Genomic DNA, 23,037 nt, shown 5'->3' with positions numbered 1-23,037 from the left:
CTCTAAAGCACCTCCCTTCTCTCAGGTCTCATCTGCCCAGCACAGCCCTCCGGCATCACCATCATTGTAGCATGCCAGCCCCCCGGTATGTAAATGGCTTCTGTCTCACAATACCTCTGTGAGACAGGAAAGGTGTTACCTCCATAGCACAGGCACAGAGAAAATCAGTGACTTGTCCACATGACAGATATGCAGTCAAGAGCTCCCCAGTCCTTAGTCCAGAGCATCTTCAGCATAAGATCGCTGAATGCATTGAATAGCATAACCCTTGCAAAGCCTCCTTGCTTACAGGATAGCAGCTTGAGACTCCCCAAGCCAGCACGCATGGCTGATGTTTTATGCTATGTCCCTGACTGTCGTTTGGCTTCTTCCTTGTGGCAGGGTGAAGTTGGAACCTGGCACCTTTCACCTTCATGGATCCCCTGAACCTGTCCTGGTACAACAATGAGATTGGCAACAGGAACTGGAGTAAGCCTCTCAATGGGTCCGACGCAGAGCAGAAGCCTCACTACAACTACTACGCCATGCTCCTCACCCTCCTCATCTTCGTCATCGTCTTTGGCAACGTGCTGGTGTGCATGGCCGTGTCCAGAGAAAAAGCCCTTCAGACCACCACTAACTACCTGATCGTGAGCCTGGCCGTGGCAGATCTACTCGTAGCAACGCTGGTGATGCCCTGGGTGGTCTACCTGGAGGTAAGTGACATGGGTGTGTAGCATGTCCTGTGCAAAGCCAGCATGCCTTGTACATCTGGTCTGAATCAGGTGCTTTCCTGAATCAGTTTGCAAAGTGCTTTGACATTCTTTGGCTGGAAAAGTACAATACAGGCTTTTAGTATCACCAAAAAATTATTGCCAGTTCTCCCAGTCTGGGTTTCATTAGGGATCCTTTCTTTGCAGGGCAGTAAGAATCTGAAGAGCTGCCTTGCTCTAGCAATCAGGGGTCTTTCTGTGTTAGGATCTGGTGAATGCAGTGGTAAATACACAGTCCTGAGTGCGGTATTGTCGTCTTACAATAGGACTGTCTCCACTAGAAGGGAACATTGAAACCTTGCTCACCAGAGAAAGGAACTGGTATTTTGGCCAATGGCAATTTTCAAAGAAGCCAGAAAGCCCAACAAGAGCAGCTAGTGAAAATACTGGCTCCTTTTCCATAATGGATGGCACCTGCCAGGATGGCCCCTTGTCCCACAATAGAAAAGATTGGTGAACGGCCTGCTGCAGGGAGCAGAAATGGTCTCAGTTCATTTCATGCTCGTGAGTGCATGAGCAGTGCACACGGCATGTTGATTATTCACACACACTTTGGAGGGAAATATATTTCTTTTCTGCTGGTGGAGTTGGGCTCATCTTGATTTGAGAGAGAAAGAGGGAGGGAGGGGGAAATCTCAGCCTAAACCAACTGCATTTGAAAAGGTGGCCATCATTTAGATAAACGGGAGCAGAGCCTTTAGAAATAATCTGGCCAGTCATAAGTGCTGAAGGCCTGGAAACCTGGCTCCAAGCCCTTCTAAAAACTGTTCCCCAAGATGAAGCCACTAAGGAGGGATACAGGCCCCGATGCAATTTTAAAAGATACACTGATATCTGAAGGGCATACTTGGTCCCAGGCAGGGCCCTTATCCACTTGCCAGTGTCATATGAATAGTCTGCAGAATACCAACCATTCATTTAGCGTAGTTCTTAGGACCCATAGCAGAAGGGAAAAGGTGTGATGGCACGTATCAGATGTAAATGCTATGCCACTGTGTCACAATATACGAGAAAAGCAGAATCTCAAGAGAGCTACTTGTTGCATTACTGCTGTCTGAGTGTCACATCGGTATAAAGAAGCGTGCGTCGAGCCAGGTTTGAATGGCACAAGTGTTTTGTGAGAACGCAAAATTCCACAAATGCCGAGCGATTAGCTCATGTCAAATGAGTTTTGGAACAGTAAATAGCTAGAAATTGCAAATTGCATCAGGTGCAGGATAATAGAAACAACAAGGTGCCTCCTGTCCTTCGGTGCATTAAAAATGTTGATGTGTGGGTGCGAGATTGAGAAAAAGGGAGGAGGATATTCATTTTCTTTGGAGACTGGAAGAAACAGGGGAAAAGGCTACTGAACAATTAACATAGGGTACTGCTCATCTCTTGTCCAAGAACCAGCTCAAAGTTTTATGTGCTACTTAATGACCTAAGTGAGGTAAGTTGTAGTTAGGCCTCCTGCGGGTCTTCTATGCCGCAGGAACACATCTCATGCATAACACCTAGGGCAAAGCACAACTGGAGATGCTTTATTCAGGTTGCCAAAAACTTTACAGTGCTCCCTCTGATGCTGGCTGGTAGCCTGCGTGAAGGAAGCTGGAAGGATCTTCAATCCGGACACAAATGGGTGGCATCCACATCAGTCTCCTAGTAGGCCACTACTGGGCATCTGCTCTGGAAGAGGCCAAGTTTGCAATGGGCCACAGAGCCTGGACTTCTGTTTTTTCCTCTACTCCCTCATTACTGTGCTAAATATTTAGAAAGCCTCCCCTTCAGGGTCAGGGGGAAGCATACTAGCAAGAGGGAAAATAAAAGTTTGCTCTGCTGGTGCTTGGGCTCCATCTCAGCTCTAAATATTCATCAAACACATTTTCCCTACACAATTTCTTCAAAACAGAACAAATAAATAAGTGCTATTCCACCAGTGCATATTTTTAGAAGTGCCTGCAATGGGAGACAACCTGGAGGGTTTTCCTACAGCTTTCCGTTTGCAGATGTACGAGGAAGAAGTCAAATTGCTGTCTACCCAGGCAGGAGGTCCCAGCCAAGCATACAAGCATATGTTTAAAGTCAAGCACATGATTAATGACATTGAAGTGACCGGAGCTGTCCACATGCTTTATGTGAAGCATGCAGTTAAGTGCTCTGTAGTACTGGGCTCAAGGGAGCTACAGCTGTCTCGTTATTACTTTGCGGTATAAATAATAATCACTGATACACACTCATGCTGCAGATGAAAAGCCTTTCCCTGGGACCTCTCTCTCATCCTTGTTTCACAGCAAGAACCCTGATTTTAATTCACTTGCTGCTGAGTTACTGGACTTTAATCTAGTCTCCAGCCCTGGAGTCAAAGAGAGGCATTCCCACATGCCATCCCATTAGGAACGGGGTCAAAGAAAGGAGAAGAGTCTGCTTGGCCAGGCAGCTGAGTGCCATTTCACTGCAGCAGACTGGAGTTGCTCAGGGATTTGGCTACTGAGGGTTAGCCTGGGTCTGCTACACTTGCTCGTGTGACTGCTTTATCACCAAAACTATCAATTTAAATCATCAGTTTAGCAACAATTTGGGTTTTTGCCTAACCACACTGGCACTCCACGTGCCCAGGTACACATAGTACCTTGTTACAGAGCCGCTGATGGAGGGATTTAATACCCACATTAGCTTCAGTGTGAGCCGTTTCTCATTGAGAACTGCTTGGGAAAATGCTGCATAGCAATGCATTGTGATACTATGATAATCCTGCCCCCTGCACCCTCCTAGGCAGGGATTCTAGTTCACTGCAGAAATCATTCTGATTGCATCACAGGAGGGAAAAGAGAACAAGATCTCTGACTGTGTATTAGGAAAACCGAAAAGCCCCAGTCAGCAGGGTGAAGACTGATTTGCACTTTACCTCCCACAACTCATGCTGCAGCCCAGAAGGAGAGATCATTTTGCTATAGCGTTCGCTCTCGTACAGTTAGTGCAGGGAGAATCTGATCAGAACGATACAAGTTAGAGCCACGCGGTCCATCAGCTATCGCCCCCGGCAAGCTCAGTCCTCACAGCACAGCGAACGGTGTTTTCCATCAGCGGCTGCCAGCCCGGAGGAATTAGGAATGGACTCCACGCTGCCATTAGGCCTATGCAGTGTGAACCGGAGCAATGACCATCGCAACAGGGTAGCTGCTGCACCCATCCTGTGCGGGTGAGCAGGAGCCACAACCTGCGTAGGCCTCTGAGACTCTCCCTCTGCTTCCTTAAATGTGTCTCTGTCGTGGCAGTCAGGAGAGGCCCAGTCATGGGACTTGCCCCTTCCCGATGTCCTGACTTCCGGCGGCTCCCCACTGATCCAAGAGTGCCCCTGGTTTTCATCCAGGCCAGTCTGCTATTGATTTGCCAGTAGGATCTCTTGCCACCAGGCTGAATCAGTGCTGATGAAGAAGTTGATTGCATTTATGCAGGCGCAGGAAGTTTTCACTGGGTGCGTCTACACAAGGCGTTAACTGTGCAGCTTAAACTGTGTAGCTGTGCAGTAGCGTGCTGGGCCAAAACTGTGCTAATACACTACTGCACAGTAATATTAGGCTACTGCACAGAAAGCATCATTAAAAACCCGTGCACCGGTGCTACTGCACAGTAGCACAAGTTATTGTGCATTGATTTAGTACTTGGCCATCCGAGCACTAAACTTAATGTGCAGTAACTTCGGTGCATTAATGAATGTGTAAACACATGCACTGTGTTCTAGGAAGCACAAATGAGATTTTGGGCTACTTATTCTAATAACAGTTTTAGCCTGGGCCTCTTCATTTCCCACTGGATTCCCTAACCTCCAAGTGGGTCTCAAGCCAGCACCTTCCAGGTCCTGGTTTAACTTGGAATCACTTCTCCAGTCTAACTATCATTGCAGCTTAGCTCTATGGCAGTGGCTGTCCCCTGCCCATGCCAGAGGGGAAGATGGCTCTAGTTGGGAAGAGAAAGGGTTAGGGTTGGGGGGTAGAAAATGAGGTAGTGGTAGAGGAGCTCACACAAGACTTGGATTCATCCTTTCATGCTGGTAGTGAAAGATAGGTCCAGGCCCTGATTCAAGTTTTCCAACTAGGGGTGATTAAATCCCAGGGATCATCTCTGGCCTATGTGCAATACTAGACTGCTCTAAACTACCATGTGATGCTGAGCCCATCCACGTGGATCCTGAGCCATGCAGGGATTGTGGGGAACTTGCTAACAGCTCACTGACATTGGAAAAGCGCTGTCTAAATCCTCCTCCTCCCCAGCTGACAGGATCGACCTTGTTGCCTTTGAACAGATTCAGGATTTGCATCTGAATAGGTCAGGTCGCTGCAGGGAGCACCAGGGCCCGGCCATCTGGAACCTTGACCCTGAAGACTTATTCTGATGGCAATGAAGGGCAAAGTGGAAGGATATGCATGGCAGGCTACGTCCCATTTGTAACTGGGAGATAATAGCATGTCCCAAGATCACAGCCTGGTGCTGGATACAACCCATTAAAGACTGTGAGGTGCCCAGGCATGATAGGGATTAGGAGTGTATAAACACCTGGAGTCGGAGTTGTGTCTGGTTTCCCAAATCAGTGGGACAAACTGGCATCTGTTTCTGTATGAGGCACTGAAGTGCTTTTCATTGCCACTCGGAGCTATTTGGGCCAACAGAGATCTTGGGTGGGAATGCAATTTGCTTCTCCGAGGGCTGTTCAACAGGACTCCGCTCGGGGCCACAGCTCCACGTGCTCCAAGGGCGTTCTGGCTGACCACACGCAAGCTAAAACTCTATCTGGGGGGTTAATTAATGGCACAAACCTATGCTGGGCAGGGTTGTGATCTGAAGCGTCTTCCAAAGACTAAATGACATGCTTATCAAGGAGATAAGTGTCTGCAGAAGCCAGGCCATCATTTCCAACCATGCAAGACAGACATGCTAGTCAAGGGAGTAGGAACAGCAGTTCGTGCTCTGCCAGGCTTCCCCACCAGGCAGTGGCGGAAGGAGCTCTGTGCTTCGTCACAGGTCAGTGAAGTAGAACTGAAGTTGCTGAGAAACTTTCCAAACCCTGTTTGGCTGTAACCCCTGCCATAGAGTCTCCCAATGGCACCTGCTACATTTAATTAAGGACTGAGGGTTCAGCTTTGCACAACAGGCCATGCTTTGGGAAGGCTGTTTGGCTGAGGCTCGTACTACAACTTCCAGAGCACCGGGAGGAATTGCCTGCTGAAAGAAAGGGCCAAAGAAAGACCTGGAGAGTGATGGATTTGAGAAAAAGATTAAGTGCTGGATTGCGCGGTGGGGAAAGGAAAGAAGAGAAGCCACAATCTGCCTGTGACTGCACCAGCGCAAAGCAAGCAAGCAAGAAAAAGCGCTGATGTGACACGGGCTGTCAGGAGGCCACGTAACTAATTATCGCCAGAGAAAATGAATGTTTGCCTGGTGCTTTGAAGATGTCAGGCGTGGCTGTGAACGTCCTCAGGATTAGCTCATGCTCTACTAAGTCATGGTCCTTGCCCACAGCAACCTACTTTCAAAAGAAGCGGTGAGATCTTGTCCTCTCCGCCCTGGGTTCTCTCCCATCCTTGTTCTGGACTGGAAAAGCCAAGCTGATGTAAAATGGACTTAAACCCCTTTCCTTCAGTGAGCTCATGCGTAGTTCCCTGCTTCATTAGTAGCTGAATTTAGGCCTGCATTGAACTATAGCTGTGATTTACTGCTAATGCAATGACAACCCCCCTCGAGCCCTAGTGCCGGGTACTTTAGCCTGAGGCATCAGCAGCTTCCCATCATTTTCCTAGATGTCAAAGTGATTGGGGTTGTTTTCTGGTGTTTGAACAGGGACAAATGCATCCATCTAACATCGCTTGGGCCCAACAGATAAACGAGACTGATGAAGTTCAAGTTTAAAGCTGCCAAGAGGCAGACCCCCCCCCAGTCCTTAGTATCACAGTCGTGAGAACAGCACTCTCTGAAATGGGTCCTGTCGTCCTTGTCCCATCACAGGGTGGGGTGCAAGGAACAGCACACAAAATCACGGAGCTTGTGAGACGTATGAGACCCAAGGACACAAAGCGGAAGAATTTAGCACCGCCGCCAGAGCAGATAGCTCCAGCTCTGGAGTATACGAAGCCTTCAGTGCTTGAAGCTAGGATTTCCTGGGCCCATAAGAAAAGCCTTCAAAAAGGCTTTCTGCTCTGCAAAATGGGATCACCACTGTGCTCTTTTGGGCAATGCAACAGCAGCTGGGAAGGAAAGTCTGGGCTCTTCTGTGCAGTATTCCAGGGGAAGCTTTTTCTTGTCCAGAAATGGCATTCGGTCAAAATGAAGCATTTCCCATAGGCAAAGGAACAATTTGGACAGAATTTCCGATCGGGTCCGGTCAGCCGTGATCATCAATGTACCCACCCCAGCCACAGCGACGCCTCACAGACATGGCAGTGCTGGGTCCTTCATGTCCCCTCCCTGGTGTGCTTAGCACGGCACGCTGCCTGCAAGAAACGTGGAATCAGCCCCTCGGTGTCCTCCACAAACTCCGGTTTGTTCAGTTGAGGGCAGACAGCTGACAGCAGCATTGGTTCATAGCTGGCTGGCAAATCTTGGCCTCTGGGCAAGTTCTAATCAAACTAATTTACTTATGTGACTTTGTCCTTTGAGTGCTTTTTTCATAGCTGAGTATTCCTCTCTCATTCAGACTTTAATGGAGTTGCTCCCTTCCTCCTCCTGGTGATGGTTATGTATTAGAGCTCAGAAAGAACTGTGAAGAATAGATTTCTTATTCATTCTCATTTCAAATTCAGTATGAATCTTAGTTATTTATATTCAAGAAATATACAGCTTTTTTCCCCCTGCAAATACTGCTGCATACAGTACTTCTACTACTCACCATTTGACTTAATTACCAAACTCTGGTTTTAGTCGTAAGAAAAGGGAAGGGGGGTGGGAGAAAACTGGAAATATTATAATTAGCTCTCTATCTTAACCATGAAAAGTAATGTATGTCAAAGAACTCTTTCTTTGAATTTAAAACCATCTTCATTCATGACAGAGTAATATGGGGGTTATGTCTTTTTTTTAATGAAGAAACAGTAGGATTGCACTGTGCTATCTATGCCCATTACTGCACTGTGCTGCACATAATTGCAAAAAGATCCTTACGGAAAACATTTACAATTTGCTAGAATTGCCACCGCAGTTTAAGGCTGTTTATGATGCAGGGTTTGGGATTTTTTTTTTCAGTAATGCCTTTGGGCTGAGTTGAGCAACCGCATAACTCACATCGACTTTAAGGGAAGCTGTATTTTCTGATTTTGTGCCTAATTTTGGTTCTAGGTTGTGTCTGCCGCATGGGTTGTGAGAATCATGAATTAAGGTGGAATTAGGGAAGATAGAATCAGGCTATATCTGAGGGGAAACAGCCTAAGAAGAACCAGACCTATAGCACAGTGTCCTGGAGGAAGCTTCAGCACTGGGACTTTTAGAGCAGGCAGGACAAAGCCCTGGGAGCTGCTCATCCTGCATAGACTCAGAGGAGTATAGGCAAGCTTCAATCTTTGATTCCTGTGGACAAAATTGTGCTCTCATTTAAACTGGCCTGAGTAACTCTTCAAAACCAACAACAGCCTTTTTGCAGTAAGGGCGCTGTTGGGCCGCAGAGCTCTTGGACCTCAGCTGCCTGAGCAAATGCCTTCATTGAATTTCCTCTCTTGCAAGGTGGTTGGGGAGTGGAGATTTAGCCGGATCCACTGTGATATCTTCGTCACCCTGGATGTTATGATGTGCACTGCCAGTATCCTCAACCTCTGTGCCATCAGCATTGACAGGTGAGATCTCCACGGGCCAGAGGGGAATTCCTGTCCAGCTCGGCGTGGCTGTTGGCAATGTGGCTAGCACAAAATGACATGTCTGTGTGCCCTAAAGGAGCTAATTCAGGTTCTGGGGTCCAGCTTCAGGGACTCTGGGCAGGCTGTTGTACCCAGCCCCGAGAGAGCCAGCTTGTGTGGTGCTCATGTGTGGAAATGATGGAGCAGAGGCCCCGGGGGCAGCAGTAATCCACAGGGAGTGACCTGGGCTGCTGCCTGGCCCTCTGTCCTGCAGGAAAAGGTGCTGGAAACTGCAGTGCATTTGTGTTACACCGTCACATGCTCCAAAATAAAGTCACGCCACAACCAGAGTGCTAGTGACCGCCGGGAGACTCATAAAGTCAAATCTGGCCCCGATTGAGGCAGGGTCCCAGAAGGGCTCACCAGTACAAGTCCCCAGCCCTGCCAGGGTCATGACACACTAGGTCTGTCTCTCCCTCACAGGTACACGGCAGTGGCAATGCCAATGCTCTACAACACGCGCTACAGCTCCAAGCGCAGAGTGACCGTCATGATTGCCGTGGTCTGGGTCCTGTCGTTTGCCATCTCCTGCCCGCTTCTGTTTGGACTCAACAACACAGGTGAGCAGCATGCCCCCTCGCAGCTAGCTGTCCTCCATGTTGCACGCTCCTATGGCCTTCTGAGTCCCTAGAGGGGCTTGTCTGGATAGGGCTGGGAGTTTTAGTGAGTGTGCCCCCTTCCTCTTGTTCTGGCTGCCCTACCCCGTGCCAGCCCATACACACCTCTGCTGGTCCCCTGGCCCTGAATTAGCTCCATCTCTCCCTTCTCCAGACCAATGTCCCTCGTGTTGGTTTACTGTCCTGGCATAAACCAGCCCCAACACCCAAAGAAAATACCTTACAGCCATAATAACAGTGAGCACTTTACTAACGAGTAGATAACTTAATTGGCACAGCAGGGAAGAGAAATTTCAGTGGCTGATTTGTTAGGGAGACTGGACAGCCAACAGCCTGAGGCTAAGCCAGCCATTCACTCACATGTAGCTCACGGTCCTGAACTGAGATCCAGCTGGTTGCACTTCATAAACTGGTTTCAGCCCAGTTTCTACAGGAGAAGCACCTGCATGACAGCCCTTTCCCCTCCAGTGACAACTACTGGGGCCCTAATGCAAGCATGCAAGCCCCTCTAATGGGCTCTAAAATCTCTTATTAGAGCACTTGGGCCCTAATGCAAGCATGCAAGCCCCTCTAATGGGCTCTAAAATCTCTTATTAGAGCACTTGGGCTGTGATTTTGAAAGGACCCTGATGAAACTAGATGCCCTGATTGACTTACAGGGGAGTTGGGTGTGTGATTCCTTAAGCGACAGTGTGGAGGTGCTGGAGTCTTCAGCAAGAGAGAGAGACAGAGAGAAATGGTGGTCATAGCTCCTAACAGCTGGGACAATGCTCCTGCAATCTCTTGTGTCTTCCAGACAAGAATGAGTGTATCATTGCCAATCCCGCCTTTGTTGTGTATTCCTCTATCGTCTCCTTCTACGTCCCCTTCATTGTCACCCTGCTGGTGTACGTGCAGATTTACATAGTGCTCCGGAAGCGCCGGAAGCGCGTCAACACCAAGCGCACCACTCTCGGCCCGGACTCTGACACGCAGGCCCCGCTGAAGGTAACCAGACCCATCTCGGCTCACCCCATCCCCATCCTCTCCCCCTTCCTACTCCCACTCTCCCCAGAGTGCCCCCGCCTCCCAGAGCGAAGCTTTTTGGTGCAAGTACAGCGCGGGATTGTGGAGGTGGATGTGGTGCCTTGGCCTAGTTGGGAGTCCTGGTTGAGTCTGGCGGTGCCAGGTTTCCCCCAACTTCAGGGAATGCCTGCCATGGGAAGTGCTGAGTCCGCTTTCCCTCCCAAGTCTTTGAGGTGGGGTTAAAAGGTTGACTGAGGGCCTGGGGTCTGTGGTGCTTTCTGAATCAGTCCCTCCCAACAGCTCTGGGACATGGGGATGCAGGAGCTGCACCGAGCTATTGGAAATAGGTGCACGCACCTATTCTGGATACCTTTAAGCAATGCTTGGATGCATCCAGCTGGGGTGATCTGACCCCCACTGACTTCCTGCTCCTTGGGCAGGGGGCTGGACACAATGATCTCACAAGGTCTCTTCCAGCCCTAATGTCTATGAAATCTATTAAATGTTTTCTTCATCCCAGAGGTTGAGCCGGCGGCCTAGCCTTAAAGTGCAAGGCTAATCCCCCCCACCCCCCACACACAGTGCTTTTAAAATTTCAACCAAAGGATTTCAGGGACCTCCAAACCCTTTGATTCTTGCCTCTGTTTAAAAATGAGACCCTACCTATTAGACGCCTTCCTTTCTTTCCCACCAGAACAAAGTCCGAGCATGCCCGTGGTACCAGCTGATGTCTCGGGGAGAGGCTGGCTTGCTCTGTGACACTTGAAGCTGTAATGAGCACTGCTGTAATGGGGGACTGCTCACAGCCCTGTAGTATCCACAGAGAGGGCCTGTCCCAGCCTGCATGGATGTCCATAGCTAGCAATCTCCTTGAGGCTCATAAGCAAGGAAACCGCTGTGATGCTCTCAGACACAGACAGATGCATGTGAGGATGTGGTGCACGCACTGCACACACACTTGTCATGCAGACTGCATGACTTGCCCATGTCTGAGGCTCACGTTGGCTACTGGAAGCACCTGTATGAGCAGAGGGTGGTGACGCCATTGGCCACCAATTTCCATTCTGGCACAAAGTGAGAAAGGATCCACGTACTCTTGCAGCCCCTTCTCCAAATTTTCTCTCGCTGCCTCCCCCAAAAGCCAGGTTCTAGGCAAACAAGGTTGTGTGAAGGCAAAGAGACAGGAATAGCCTGAGGATCTGCCAGGTCATTAACATGTCCTCCTGGCTCCTTTGGCTTCCACCATTCATTCCCCAGAGTAATTTTCCAGCCTCCTTTCCACTGAAGCAAACTTGGCCGTGCCTGCTCAGTGCTTTGTGTTTAAGTTGTCACAACCCCCTTGCCAGCCGCCCTCTGCTTGCGTAACCTGTGTGCCGATGCTTGCCCCCTTAGGACAAATGCACTCATCCAGAAGATGTGAAGCTCTGCACAGTCATTGTCAAGTCCAATGGGAGCTTCCCAGTTAATAAGCGGAAAGTGGTAAGTGTCACAGAGGAATGCCAACCTTTCGGTGCCATCCCTTTCTCCCTTTGCCTTTGCAGGGGACACAGCAAGTGGAGACGGATTATTTTCCTCTGTTCTGAGAAAAGAAATTTCTCTGTTAACAAAGGGAATTCCCATGCATTGGCCACACTTCAAGGATGCACTTGCATTTTCCCAGAGACAACCAAAAGATTGGGGATTGCAGGGCTTTGAAAACCTGGACTCAAACCCCATTAACTTGAGTAGAGGGGGTTCCTTCTTGAGCCTTCAGACTCTGTTGTAGGTAGTTTTCATTTCTTTCTTTTCTTTTGTGTTTTCTATGAAAAACTGGGGGGGGGATGGGGAAAGCTTGTTGAAAATTGATATTGCCTATGGATATTTAAGGGGGAAAAATCTTGGCTTTCAATCCAGTAGCAGCCCCTCCAAAAGAAAGCCATTTTCCCTGCAAAAGATGTCTTTCTTCAAACAGCTCTCAGTCTGTGGCTGCCCACTGGTAGTATTCCTGGGTTCTCCTTATAGCCTGGGGTCACCCAGGAGGTTTTCAGGTAATACTCCACTGAGCTGTACTAGGAGCGTAAAGGCCTGCCCCTCCTCTCAGGCATTCACAGCTAGGTGTGCTGTATCAGATAGCTTTCATTAATCCGAGAGCGGGAGAATGGGGAAGGAGTACAGGATAGAAGAGTATTAGAAAAAACAGCGCCTTGAGCAAAACAGAATGGGCTTGTTGGGGACCTTCTGATATACATCTAGTTCACTTAATCCTAAATGACTGGCTAAATTTCGGATGAGTTACCCACATGCTCATCCAGAGACGAATGGAGCTGTGAAGGCCTTTTGCTTGTTTCAGCATCCCAAAAATGTCTCCTCCCTCCGAGATGGGGTGACTCCTTTTTATAACTTTTTGTGACCTCATCACTAAGTCCCAACCCAGGAGCAGGCCCGCTGGATGCCGACTGATGCTCTTAAAAGACGCCAGCATGGCCAGGTGAGGCAACCTGGTCATTCGGTGGGAACTCGCAGGACAAAGAAAATCCCTCTGGAATTTTTTCCACCCAGTGGTAATTGGAGCAGAGGGGACTGGGTTTACAGCAGTGAGGCAGACTGGGGCCTAATTTCTCCACAGGGCTAACCCTATGCCCTTCAGGGACTTCTCTATTACTCTTTTGTCCAACAGTGCATTTACCTTCTTTTATCTCGGGATATTTGATCCTTGTCCAGGAGGCAGTGAATCACGTGGAAGAGATGGAGATGGAGATGGTGTCCAGTACCAGCCCCCCCGAGAAAACCAAACACAAGCTAGCACCTCCAAGTAACCACCAACTAGTCGTGCCAGCCACTTCCAACCAGTGTGTGAATTCCACCCTGCAGTCCCCCTTGAACAGCCCTGTGAAAGCAGAGAAGAACGGGCACGCCAAAGACAACCCAAAGACAGCCAAAGTCTTTGAGATCCAGTCCATGCCCAACGGCAAGACTAGGACCTCCCTCAAAACCATGAGCAGGAGGAAACTCTCTCAGCAGAAGGAGAAGAAAGCCACTCAGATGTTAGCTATAGTGCTCGGTAAGAATTTGGTTTGCCTCCCTTTGTCTTCTGTGAATGGCCATTGGCTGCCCTGGGCTGGTCGTCTAATGGGAATGGCCAGCACTGGCCATGATTTCCTATAAAATCAGGGAAAACAAGGGGTAGTGACGTAGCCTGAGTGAAGGCGCCCTCCGCCAATAAGCAGCAAGGGGTGGGTCAAAGGAAGTCGTAGTGACGTAGCCTGAGTGAAGGCGCCCTCCGCCAATAAGCAGCAAGGGGTGGGTCAAAGGAAGTCGTAGTCCGAGTGAAGATGCCCTCTGTCAATCAGCAGTGAGGGGTGGGGCCACTGGGAAATGCCTGCAAAATCGGCTTTGCAAAAAAACCCATTGTTTTGCTGCAACTTAAATAGGTCCTGACTGGTAAATCATAAGAAATATCTGTGCAATGAAAGAGCCAGGAGGAAAGGCCACCGCACCCCCAGCCAAGCAGCTTTCTCTTCCCTTTCCTTCCCTAGACCACAGCCTCCTCAAACTCAGGGAGCTTCCAGGCTGCTGAGTGCCAGTGGCTGGGGAGGGACTCCCAGCTCTCTAGGCTGCATCCCAAATAGTGGAGAAGTCCAGTAAGAAGTTAACAGGTTCTCTGCTGGCATACCCCCTCTTGAGCAAAACAGTTTGCATCCACTGAGAAATCCCAGTGCTGAGATACCGAGCGGTACAGCTTTGGAAGAGGCCCAGACAGAAATGTAGTCCTTGAGGAACCTGCCCTCTGTGACCCCCAAACCTCCCAGGGCCACAGAAGAAAGCTGGTGACATTCGGACTTATCTTTTCCCTCTTTTCTAGGTGTTTTCATCATTTGCTGGCTCCCCTTCTTCATCACCCACATCCTGAACATACACTGCAACTGCAACATCCCCCCAGCTATGTACAGCGCCTTCACCTGGCTCGGGTACGTCAACAGCGCGGTCAACCCGATTATTTACACCACCTTCAACATCGAGTTCCGGAAAGCCTTCATGAAGATCCTCCATTGCTAAGGCAACACTCAGCCTGAGAAGAAAAACCTATACCACGCATGCACGCGCCCATGCACGCCAGGCAAGCAGGGAGTCACAAGGAGGCCGAGTGTTTTTGTACAGGGCTGGGAGCCCACAGTGTTAAGACAGTGCCATATCCATGCAGCTGGGATGTAATGAGAGGCTTCGAGTGGGAGGATCTCTCCGTCCCCAGGTGACCTTTGGACTCTGAGAGGTCACTCCAAAGGGCACTTTTCAAGAGCTACCCTCACACTGTGTTCAAAGAAGCAGAAGCAAAAACAAAGACATGCTCATTCGATACCTGCCTGTGGCCAACTGACCTCGAGTGCATTAATTACTGACATTAGCAGAGCCAACGGCAGGTGGTGAGCGGTCACGGCTGCCAGTTGCTCACGTGTTAACGTCACTGATACAACTCTCACCAAAGACGCCGCCATCTCTCTCGCTTTGCAATAGGAGCCAGACAGTTGGAGCTCACGGGAACTACATGCAATAGCTTTGCCTTCACCTCCAGCTGACCTGTTCAGTATCAAACTGCTGAGGCCTTCAGACCAAGACTTAGCAAGGCCCCAAGTGGGCTAAGAAGGTTTGTCACCTACAGATCCGATTCCTACAGTCCTATGGGTCCACAGGAAAACGGGTGCCAAGAAGAAGGGCCATGTGAGTCACGTGCGGCACTGTCCCGCCCATGTAAATATGAATAAATAGGATGAACTGAACTGAAGCCCAAGCCAAAAAATAAATAGGGAGAAAACTAAAGAAACGCTACCTTGTCTTGCATGGTACACACACTGATTCAAGGGTACCACTCATCCCCACTGATTACCCAGCCCGGCAGCAAGTCCTGCTCACCAGCGTTTCCATCTCCTGTCTCATTGCAGGTTATTGTGCAAAACGGAGTGAGGAGCAACAGTGGTGCATTCCTGGTGTGAAGTCAACAGAGCAAGACAGCAAGGATGTATGCCACAGGTGGGGTTTTCCCCCACTCTTTGCTTTGCTTTAAAGAAAAAAAACAGGGAAGCCAGGAAGAGTAGCTATTGCTCACGGGCCGTCCTGCCTTCCCCCTTCCCTAGGGCTCTGGGGGAAGAGTGAAAGCAATGCCCTCTCCTGAGGTTTTAAGTTTCAGGCATTTTATGATGGCATCTAACCATCTCTATTAACAATGATAGTCTTTCACCACGTCGCTATAAAAACAAGCAAGCAAGACTGCAAGCCACTCACTCGTGCTGAGCAGGAATTTCTCTCATGATCCATCCCAGTGACTTGTAGGGAATGAGTCTTGAAAGTATCTGTTCATAAAGGGGCTTTGCAGTCTGACTCCTAGTGTTCTGGGGAGAGCAAAGGGCAACGTTCGGAGAAGATCTGCAGCTAGACAAGTTGGACTCTAGGACCATCTGGGAAAAGAGGGTTTTTTTCCTGTTTGAATGTTTCCAGCACCCCTTACCCCTAATGTCTGTGCTTCATGGTTTAAACAATTGAGAAGCCGTCACCAACAACATCTCACCAAGCCAAAACCAGGCTGCCAAATCCATGCTGTAATTACCAGTTGTACCCAGTTCACAATATATTTTGTAATATCTCTGTAAATAAAATACAGCAAAATGAATAAAATGACATGGAAATAGGCCTGGCTGTAGTTTAAATTCAGGGTCCGGACAGTCTGAACGACTGCAGGCTAGATGCATTAGAGTCATCTGCTGTTTTTAAAGGTATGTAATGCACTCTGAGGATAAAGGTCTTTTCCTTTCTGTGCAAAGGTTTGGGAATATCACCCATTTTCTGTTTAAACAGAGGAGCAGAAAGACAAAGCCATTGCCTGCTGAAGGCTCTTGGCAACGAACCGCCCTCTGTTCTCTATGCATTTCCCTCTATGCAACTAACACATGCAACATGTGCAATAAGTTACCCTGCAAATCGGACAATCATGTGTCACAAAAGGAGATGATGAGTGTGTCGTGTCTCTCTCAACCATGTTGCTAAATGGAAGGGGAGGTCCTAGCTGGATGGAAAGGGTTCTTCTTCATGATGTTTCTAGGTCTCTCCATAGCCGCAGCTTTCAATGGAAAAAGTCACCTCTCCAGCATTTAAAAGCATCTCCAGCTCACGGCAAGATGTGGGGAGGGAAAAAGGGGTTTTGCAGATTGATTCAGGTCACAGCTGACGCATGGGTCCATCACGGGAACACTAGATTCACTTCTACCACCCAGGTGTTACTTGATGCTACCTGCGTGAAATGTTGCAATGGAAGAGGGGGTGACAGGATGTGGCCAATTTTTCCTTAGTGTCAACACTACAATATCCAGCGATTAGAAGAGATTTGCTATAGTGACATTAGCAGGATTATGCGTAAGAGGAAAAACATCCTTTCTCACAAAAGCACAGGAAACCATCAAATCCGTTTTTGATCAGGAAATTGGAAACAGTAATTTGAGAGATCTTGGGAGCAGGGCTCTGAGTGAGAAGGAAATTATCTCTTCTTTTCTCCCCTGAATGGTTCCAGCTTGAGCCAGCTGAGCTCATCCCGTGATGGGAATTGGTCCAGACTTCATTAAGAATTTCAAAACAATGGAAGTCAATGCATTTTGTGTTAATAAAAAAACCCCTCTTGTCCAATTTTTCAACAACATTAACCGTTACAGGGGGAAGTTAATGGGAAAATCAACCACGGATTGATTCAAAACAAATAGAAAGCAATGTGCACAGAGTTCCTTTGTAATGCAGGACGCAATGTCACGGTTGGTTATCTCCATGGATGACATCTGCCCCTGGGCAAAGGACCAGAACAAGGCCCGAGCATCAGGTGAATCCTCAAAGCAAGAATCGAGATTGCATGCTGTGGTTTCGCATCTTGTATGGTATTATCTCAGGATGGATGGGGACTGAGGCCCTGGGTAGAAACTGCCCTAAATGAACATTTAATACTAAATCCAGACCCAAACACAGTCATTTGACTCATCTGAAATATTAATTCCCCTGTGGAGCAGAGAGCTGTTGCAATCATCAAATCATAGAAAGTGAGGGTGGGAAGGGAGCTCAGGAGGTCACACCTGTCCAGCCCCCTGCTCAAAGCAGGACCAGGCCCAACTACATCATCCCAGACAAGGCTTTGTTGAGCCAGGCCTTCAACACCTCCAAGGATGGGGACCCCACCACCTCGCTGGGTAAATTGTTCCAGTGCTTTATTACCCTCCTTGTGAGAGAGTTTTTCCTAATATCCAACTTAAACCTCCCTTGCTGCAACTGGAGCCCATTGCTCCTTGTCCTGTCATCTGCCCCCACTGAGACCAGTCCAGCTCCAGCCTCTTTGCAACCCTCTTGCAGGGAGCTGAAGGCTGCTATTAAATCTTCAGTCTTCTCTTCTGCAGACTAAACAGTCCCTCTCTGGCACTGATATCTGCTTTCCTCTCTCAAGAATTACCTCCTAGACCAGTGGTTTCCACACTTTTTTTACTGCAACTTCCTGCTGGGAGCAGAGCGCGGCAGCAGCGGCAGCCCAGGGAGCTCCCAGGACATGGAGCGGCTCGTCATTTGTGTGCGGCACCACCGACATTGCCCCCGTGACCCTCATTTGTGTTGTGACCCAATGTTAGGAACTGCTGCCCTGGACAAGGACATCACCTCCCAGAAGGTGTACCCCTGCTCACCAGGGAAAAAGCAGCTCTCCCATTCATTCCCATGCCCTTTTGCCTCCCCATTCCCAACACCTGGGATTTGCAATGGCCTTGCAGAACAGCTGTGATGCAGGTGCCCCACATCTAAAGTCGCATCGCTGTGGTTTTGTGGGTGGCAAGGCCACTCTCACACCAAATTCCTACCCGTGATATTGTGCTGAAAAGCCTTTTGAAAGATGGGTTGATTTGTGTCAGAAAGTATTATTCTGCCCGCTCTACAGGGGATAGTATTAAGTGCAGAGCGGGAGCCGTCCTCTTGTTCTGCATTTGTACTCCGTCAAATATACCGATATCCTCGTCTCATCCATTGTGGGCACTTGGAGGGCCTGCCGCATCCAGTAGAGGAGCCACAACTTGCCTGACTCCATAGCAAGAGGATCAGGATGAGTATCTGGCTGCTGTGGCTGGACTCAGATTCACTTTTCTATCCCTTCCAGAACGTGCTGCTGGTGTAGCAACCCATGGAAAGGCATGCATGCTGGCACCAGAGAAGGTTATGAGATTTTTGTACTTTGTGCTAATTAGAAGATCTGATTTCTTCCTTGCTGAGAGACAAACAAGGCCTAGAGGTGAAGTCCAGCTATAAAAAACTGCTGTCATCCTTGTTAGGGTCCCTGTTTACGGTTCCTTCTTAATGAGTGAAGCTGAGGTCCTGTTGAATGAGAACTCCCTGCCCTGCCTTCCTCCCTCCGTTAGCAGTTCAATGTAGCCGTGTGCAGTAGCAGGATTATCTAGAGGCAGGTGGACCCTGCCTGCATGGCTCTTCGGCCTGCCCACTGGCTTCCATTGCAATTGTGATATCATTTATTCCTTCTGATTAAAGGGCAAACTAATTGCAATCGCTCCAACCGGTTGATTAAATCATGTGGAAGTTACTACAGTGACTTAAAAACCCTTCTTTCTCTATCTCTATCTGGGGAAAACGTAGCTCCATGTAAAGGGCTCAGGAGTGTACAGTTTCACGGGCATTTGTAAATGCTACGTGGTCAGTGTGTAATCACCTCCAGCTGTTACACATCAACTGCACATTGTCTGGTTCACCTGCTACCGTGATGATGAGCTTATTGCAGCATCTCTGGCTATTGCTGACACACTCTCTGCCCCTGCTTTCTATCGGTACGACTGGTTCGTGCCGTGCTTGAGGACCCCCATCATGTATCAGACCCCCACTGTGCTGGACGCTAGATAATGAAGTCAGTCCCTGCCCTAAGAGGTTTACACACTAGGTCCCATCCATCTTAGGCCCACTTCTTTTTTCAGACTCTTTCAGTGAGAGCTACATATTCCACTTACTGTGGGATTTTATTTAGCATCTGCAGCTTCAGCATTGTGGGATAAGAGCATGCAGATGGATAGTTACTGCAGAGAGGTGCCCAGATACCTTGATCATGAGCTAAGGTTGTCCTAATGCTTCTTTAGGCCCTTCAGCCTCTAAAAAGGAGCTAGGGTAGGGGACCAAGGGCAGAGTGAAGAGAAAACAGTTGCCTGAAGAAAAGAGCAGCAGCAGCATGGACTGCTGGTATCAAACACCTGCTCCTCACAGGCAGACAAACTTCTCTGGATAAATGTGATATCTTTTATTAGACCAACTAAGTAGTTGGAAAAATTGTTCTTTGCAAGCTTTCAGGTACTTTCCTGGCTCCTTGTTGACACTGTCTAGTTGTGCAGACAGTGACTGAGCGTGCCCAGGACATTGATCCACAGCTGTCAGCTTGGTTTTCTGAGGCAGAAAGTGGGGAGTTAACCTTTAAGATATCCACCAGAGCCAACCTGCTCCCACAGCCTCCTTCCAAGCGCGGGCTTGCAACAGCAAACAATTAGCAGCACCCACGAACTAATAATGTTTCTTTGTGCAGAGAAAATCCATACAAGCTGTCAGGGAGCTCTAGCATTACAATTTTCAAGCTAAATACAGTATTTTTAGCACTGGGATTTTTTTTAGAGATGAACATGCCCCGAAGACTTCATTACGGACTTCGCCATGCTCTTAAGTACACCAAAGGGAAGACGCAGTGGTATCAACATGTTGTCCCTCTCCGTTGTACGCTCACTTGATGTAAACTCTGCTCAAGGCAGCTCAAGGCATTTGTTTGGCACAGCTGGGACTTGCTTAGCACCATGCCAAGCTGCTCCTCAAAACGGAGCCATAGCACCCAGAATCATGGGGCATCATCCATCGCTCCTCATTGCTGCAACCTCTCTCATGCTAGAAGAGCGCTCCCGGGGCTGAGGCCTGGAGGACCCGGCTCTAACTGCACCTCCTTGCAAGGTCAGCTTCCAGCCACTGAATCCCATTCTGCTCTCAGCGTACTACCAGTAAAAAATCCCAATCCTCCAGCCTCCCACTCTGAGCCGTGTGTTGGAACAGGTCAGGAATTGTTGTTTCTGGAAATGTATTGTTTTTTAAAGGAAAACAAGTCTGTATGACTCAGAATGTTTCCTTCAAAAATCTGGGGGATTTCAATTTCTCAGTGAAAACATTAAAAACAGTTCCCTCTATATTATGGACTCTCATGGACAGATTTCCAGCTTCAGCTTCCTCTGTGCAAAAATGAAGTTGATTTCCTACTTACGGGGACTTCTTACCACCTTTAACTTTCCCTGATCCTGATGAAGGGTGTGTGAGCCCCAAAGCATGCAGAAAAAAGATCATTTTTGTTGCAATTTCTCAGCTGGTCTAATAAAAGGTATCATCTCTGAACCAGGAGGTGTAGATTTTTGTGTTCCCTCTGTATTAGATATTTTCAGGGGCAATATGCATTGACAACACAGTCGTATTCATCAGAAAACGTCCCTCAGCAAATGCATTTGGGCAACGGGAATTACGTCAACCTGCCTTTAGCAACCTGAAGCTCTTTAAAGTTTTGCCTGTTTCCTGGATCTTTAAAGTTTTGCCTGTTTCCTGGATCCTGCAGGCTTCTCGCAGACCTTCCCTGAACCCACTGCAGTATATCACTCTCCTTTGGAAAGCGTGGACACTGAGACTTGGTCTCAGCACTCCTGCAACCATCCCAACCCAATGGTAATTTCATCTCTCTCCTTCCCCTCAGTAACTCTGTGCTTAAGTTTGAAACTCAGCCAAGCTCTTGCTCACAGTCTGGTGCTTTGGATGGTGCATGCAGGTAACACACACAGAGCATCTCTTCTTCCCAGTCACCTGCTGGAGCATTCAATATTTATACAAGGATTAATTGAGCAAGTGGCCTTTGAGTCTCAGCCCAAGTTGGAAGGCATGAAAGTAAAACCACACCTTTGGCCACCTCGGAGTTGGTTTGCATGCAAAATATCTCAAGGATATTTCCTCCGCACGTGCACAAAACCTTTCCCAACCTCCAGGAAAAGAAACCCATCCACATGCAGGAGTCAACAAATTAACATTTTAGTTTAATTAAATGTATTCATCCACTGGGGCTTAGTGATCTGTCCTTGGAAGATAAACTGCATCCCTCTACAGAGCAGTGATAACTATCATGTTCACACCAGCCACACGGACCATTAACACTCTTCATCTCTCCATTTGACATTCAAAAGAGCACAAACCTCTTTAAGGAGAATAGAAACAAAGGCAGGGACCTTTAATCTCCCTGGTGCTTCCTCACTTCTGCTGCAAAGCCATTTTGTCCAACAGAGCTGATATATCAAAGCTAGATAACAGTCTCAGTGAGAGATACAAGCCATAATCAGGTCGATTTGAAATCTGGGTAGTGGCTTTTAATCTGTCTGAAAGGATGGAGCAGGAAATATTAACAGATGACACAACAGCTGTCAAGCTTAGACAGTTAGCTCCCTAAAGTGGCTCTTAGTGCAAAAAACGGGATTCATTTTTTTCCAGCACTAGAGAGCTTACAGATAAGAAGCAGGGAGAGATGATCTGGTTTGGATTAAACTATTAATTATGATTGCAGCAGCAGCTAGAGACCCCGGGGGAAATCGGGGCTGCCATTGTGCCAGGCACTGGTCATGCACATAGCGAGAGAGACCACTGGCCTTTAGGAAGTGAGAATGTAAATAGGACAGACCGGCGGGGCTCAGGGGAGTCAAATCAGCCCCCCTCTTGTGGCAATAGCCAGTTCAACTGAGCAGGATTAAAGCTAGAACAGGACACAAATCCACTCATATTTCATATGCCTAACAGTCCTGTCTACGTCCCCTTGAAAACAACAGCAAGTTTGCTAGGGACATCTCTCTGCACACAATCCCATCAACGTGCTCCAGTTCCTGGCTCAGGGGTATATGAAGTATAGACACACACTGAGATAAGGGGCTCTCTAGGGAGGCCGAGTGCAAGAGAGCAGCGGAGAAGTGCAATAGCTATTCATGGCTTCAGGGGACTGGTTTCATTGTCTTTGTGCTGCCAACAGCCTGAATCGGGCCCCCTGTGCTGCAAGGCTGAGATGCTCCGAGGATCTCAAGCAGTTCAGCAGCCGTCTCCCAGTGCAAGGGAATAAATAGGGGTGCAACTACCTCATCCCCTTTGGGTGCTTTGAAAATGGGCAGGGAACCATACATTTCTCTTTGACAAAAAGAAAATAATGGATGTTTCTACAAAGCAATCCCAGCAATCAGCCTACATCCTGGAGTCGGATGCTTGCATCGCAGCTACAGACCAGTGCCATCAGATTAACAGACACATGGGATTATGCCTTGCCCACACGAGAAATGCATGCCTAGGCCCTTGAATTTGTTAAATGAAAACTAAGGTGCCCCCTTCAAATTCAAACTCCTTTTAATTTTGGTAATTAAGACCTTTCCCCAACCCCTGTTATTCTGGAGAGAAAGGGCTGAAGCAAAACTCCTTGATGTTCTCCAAGCATGTGGGGCACTTGGGGGTGGAAGAGGGAATAAAAATTAAGTAGCGGATAATGAAAAATGAACAGGACGGACCCTGAAAGATTTGTGATGAGGCAAAGCCAACCCTAGAGCTCCTAAAGCATCATTGCTTTACATCCTGCTCCACCTGCCACGCGGGCCCCAGACAGAGAAAACAAATACATATTTTCCCCCCATGCTTAGCGTGGTTTCATCACAGAGCGCGCTCAACTGCATCCACGGCCTTGATGAGGTCGTTAAGATTGTGTCACCTAAATCTCAGCTGCGG

At 48.4% G+C, this 23,037-nt stretch overlaps 1 protein-coding gene across 3 annotated transcripts in view; it reads left to right on the top strand.

Annotated features, from left to right (window-relative positions):
* The window catches only part of DRD2 (dopamine receptor D2), a 39,031-nt gene extending 23,141 nt beyond the window's left edge, over window positions 1-15,890 (top strand). Inside the window, exons 2-8 of one of the 3 annotated variants that reach the window (XM_019547132.1) lie at window positions 382-695; window positions 8,442-8,551; window positions 9,035-9,171; window positions 10,025-10,215; window positions 11,626-11,712; window positions 12,922-13,273; window positions 14,075-15,890. In XM_019547132.1, the coding sequence (XP_019402677.1) occupies window positions 414-695; window positions 8,442-8,551; window positions 9,035-9,171; window positions 10,025-10,215; window positions 11,626-11,712; window positions 12,922-13,273; window positions 14,075-14,268 (1,353 nt within the window). In that variant the 5' untranslated portion in view covers window positions 382-413 and the 3' untranslated portion in view covers window positions 14,269-15,890. The remainder of the gene's footprint in view (window positions 1-381; window positions 696-8,441; window positions 8,552-9,034; window positions 9,172-10,024; window positions 10,216-11,625; window positions 11,713-12,921; window positions 13,274-14,074) is intronic. The other 2 variants (XM_019547133.1, XM_019547134.1) reach the window with 2 other exon arrangements.
* Window positions 15,891-23,037: the final 7,147 nt, after the last annotated feature.

This window comes from Crocodylus porosus, unplaced genomic scaffold (genome assembly GCF_001723895.1).
Source record: "Crocodylus porosus isolate Cpor-Errol unplaced genomic scaffold, CroPor_comp1, whole genome shotgun sequence".
NCBI classification, from domain to species: domain Eukaryota; kingdom Metazoa; phylum Chordata; order Crocodylia; family Crocodylidae; genus Crocodylus; species Crocodylus porosus.
Note: the sequence above shows the minus strand (reverse complement) of the source record. Positions and strands in the feature narration are given on the sequence as shown.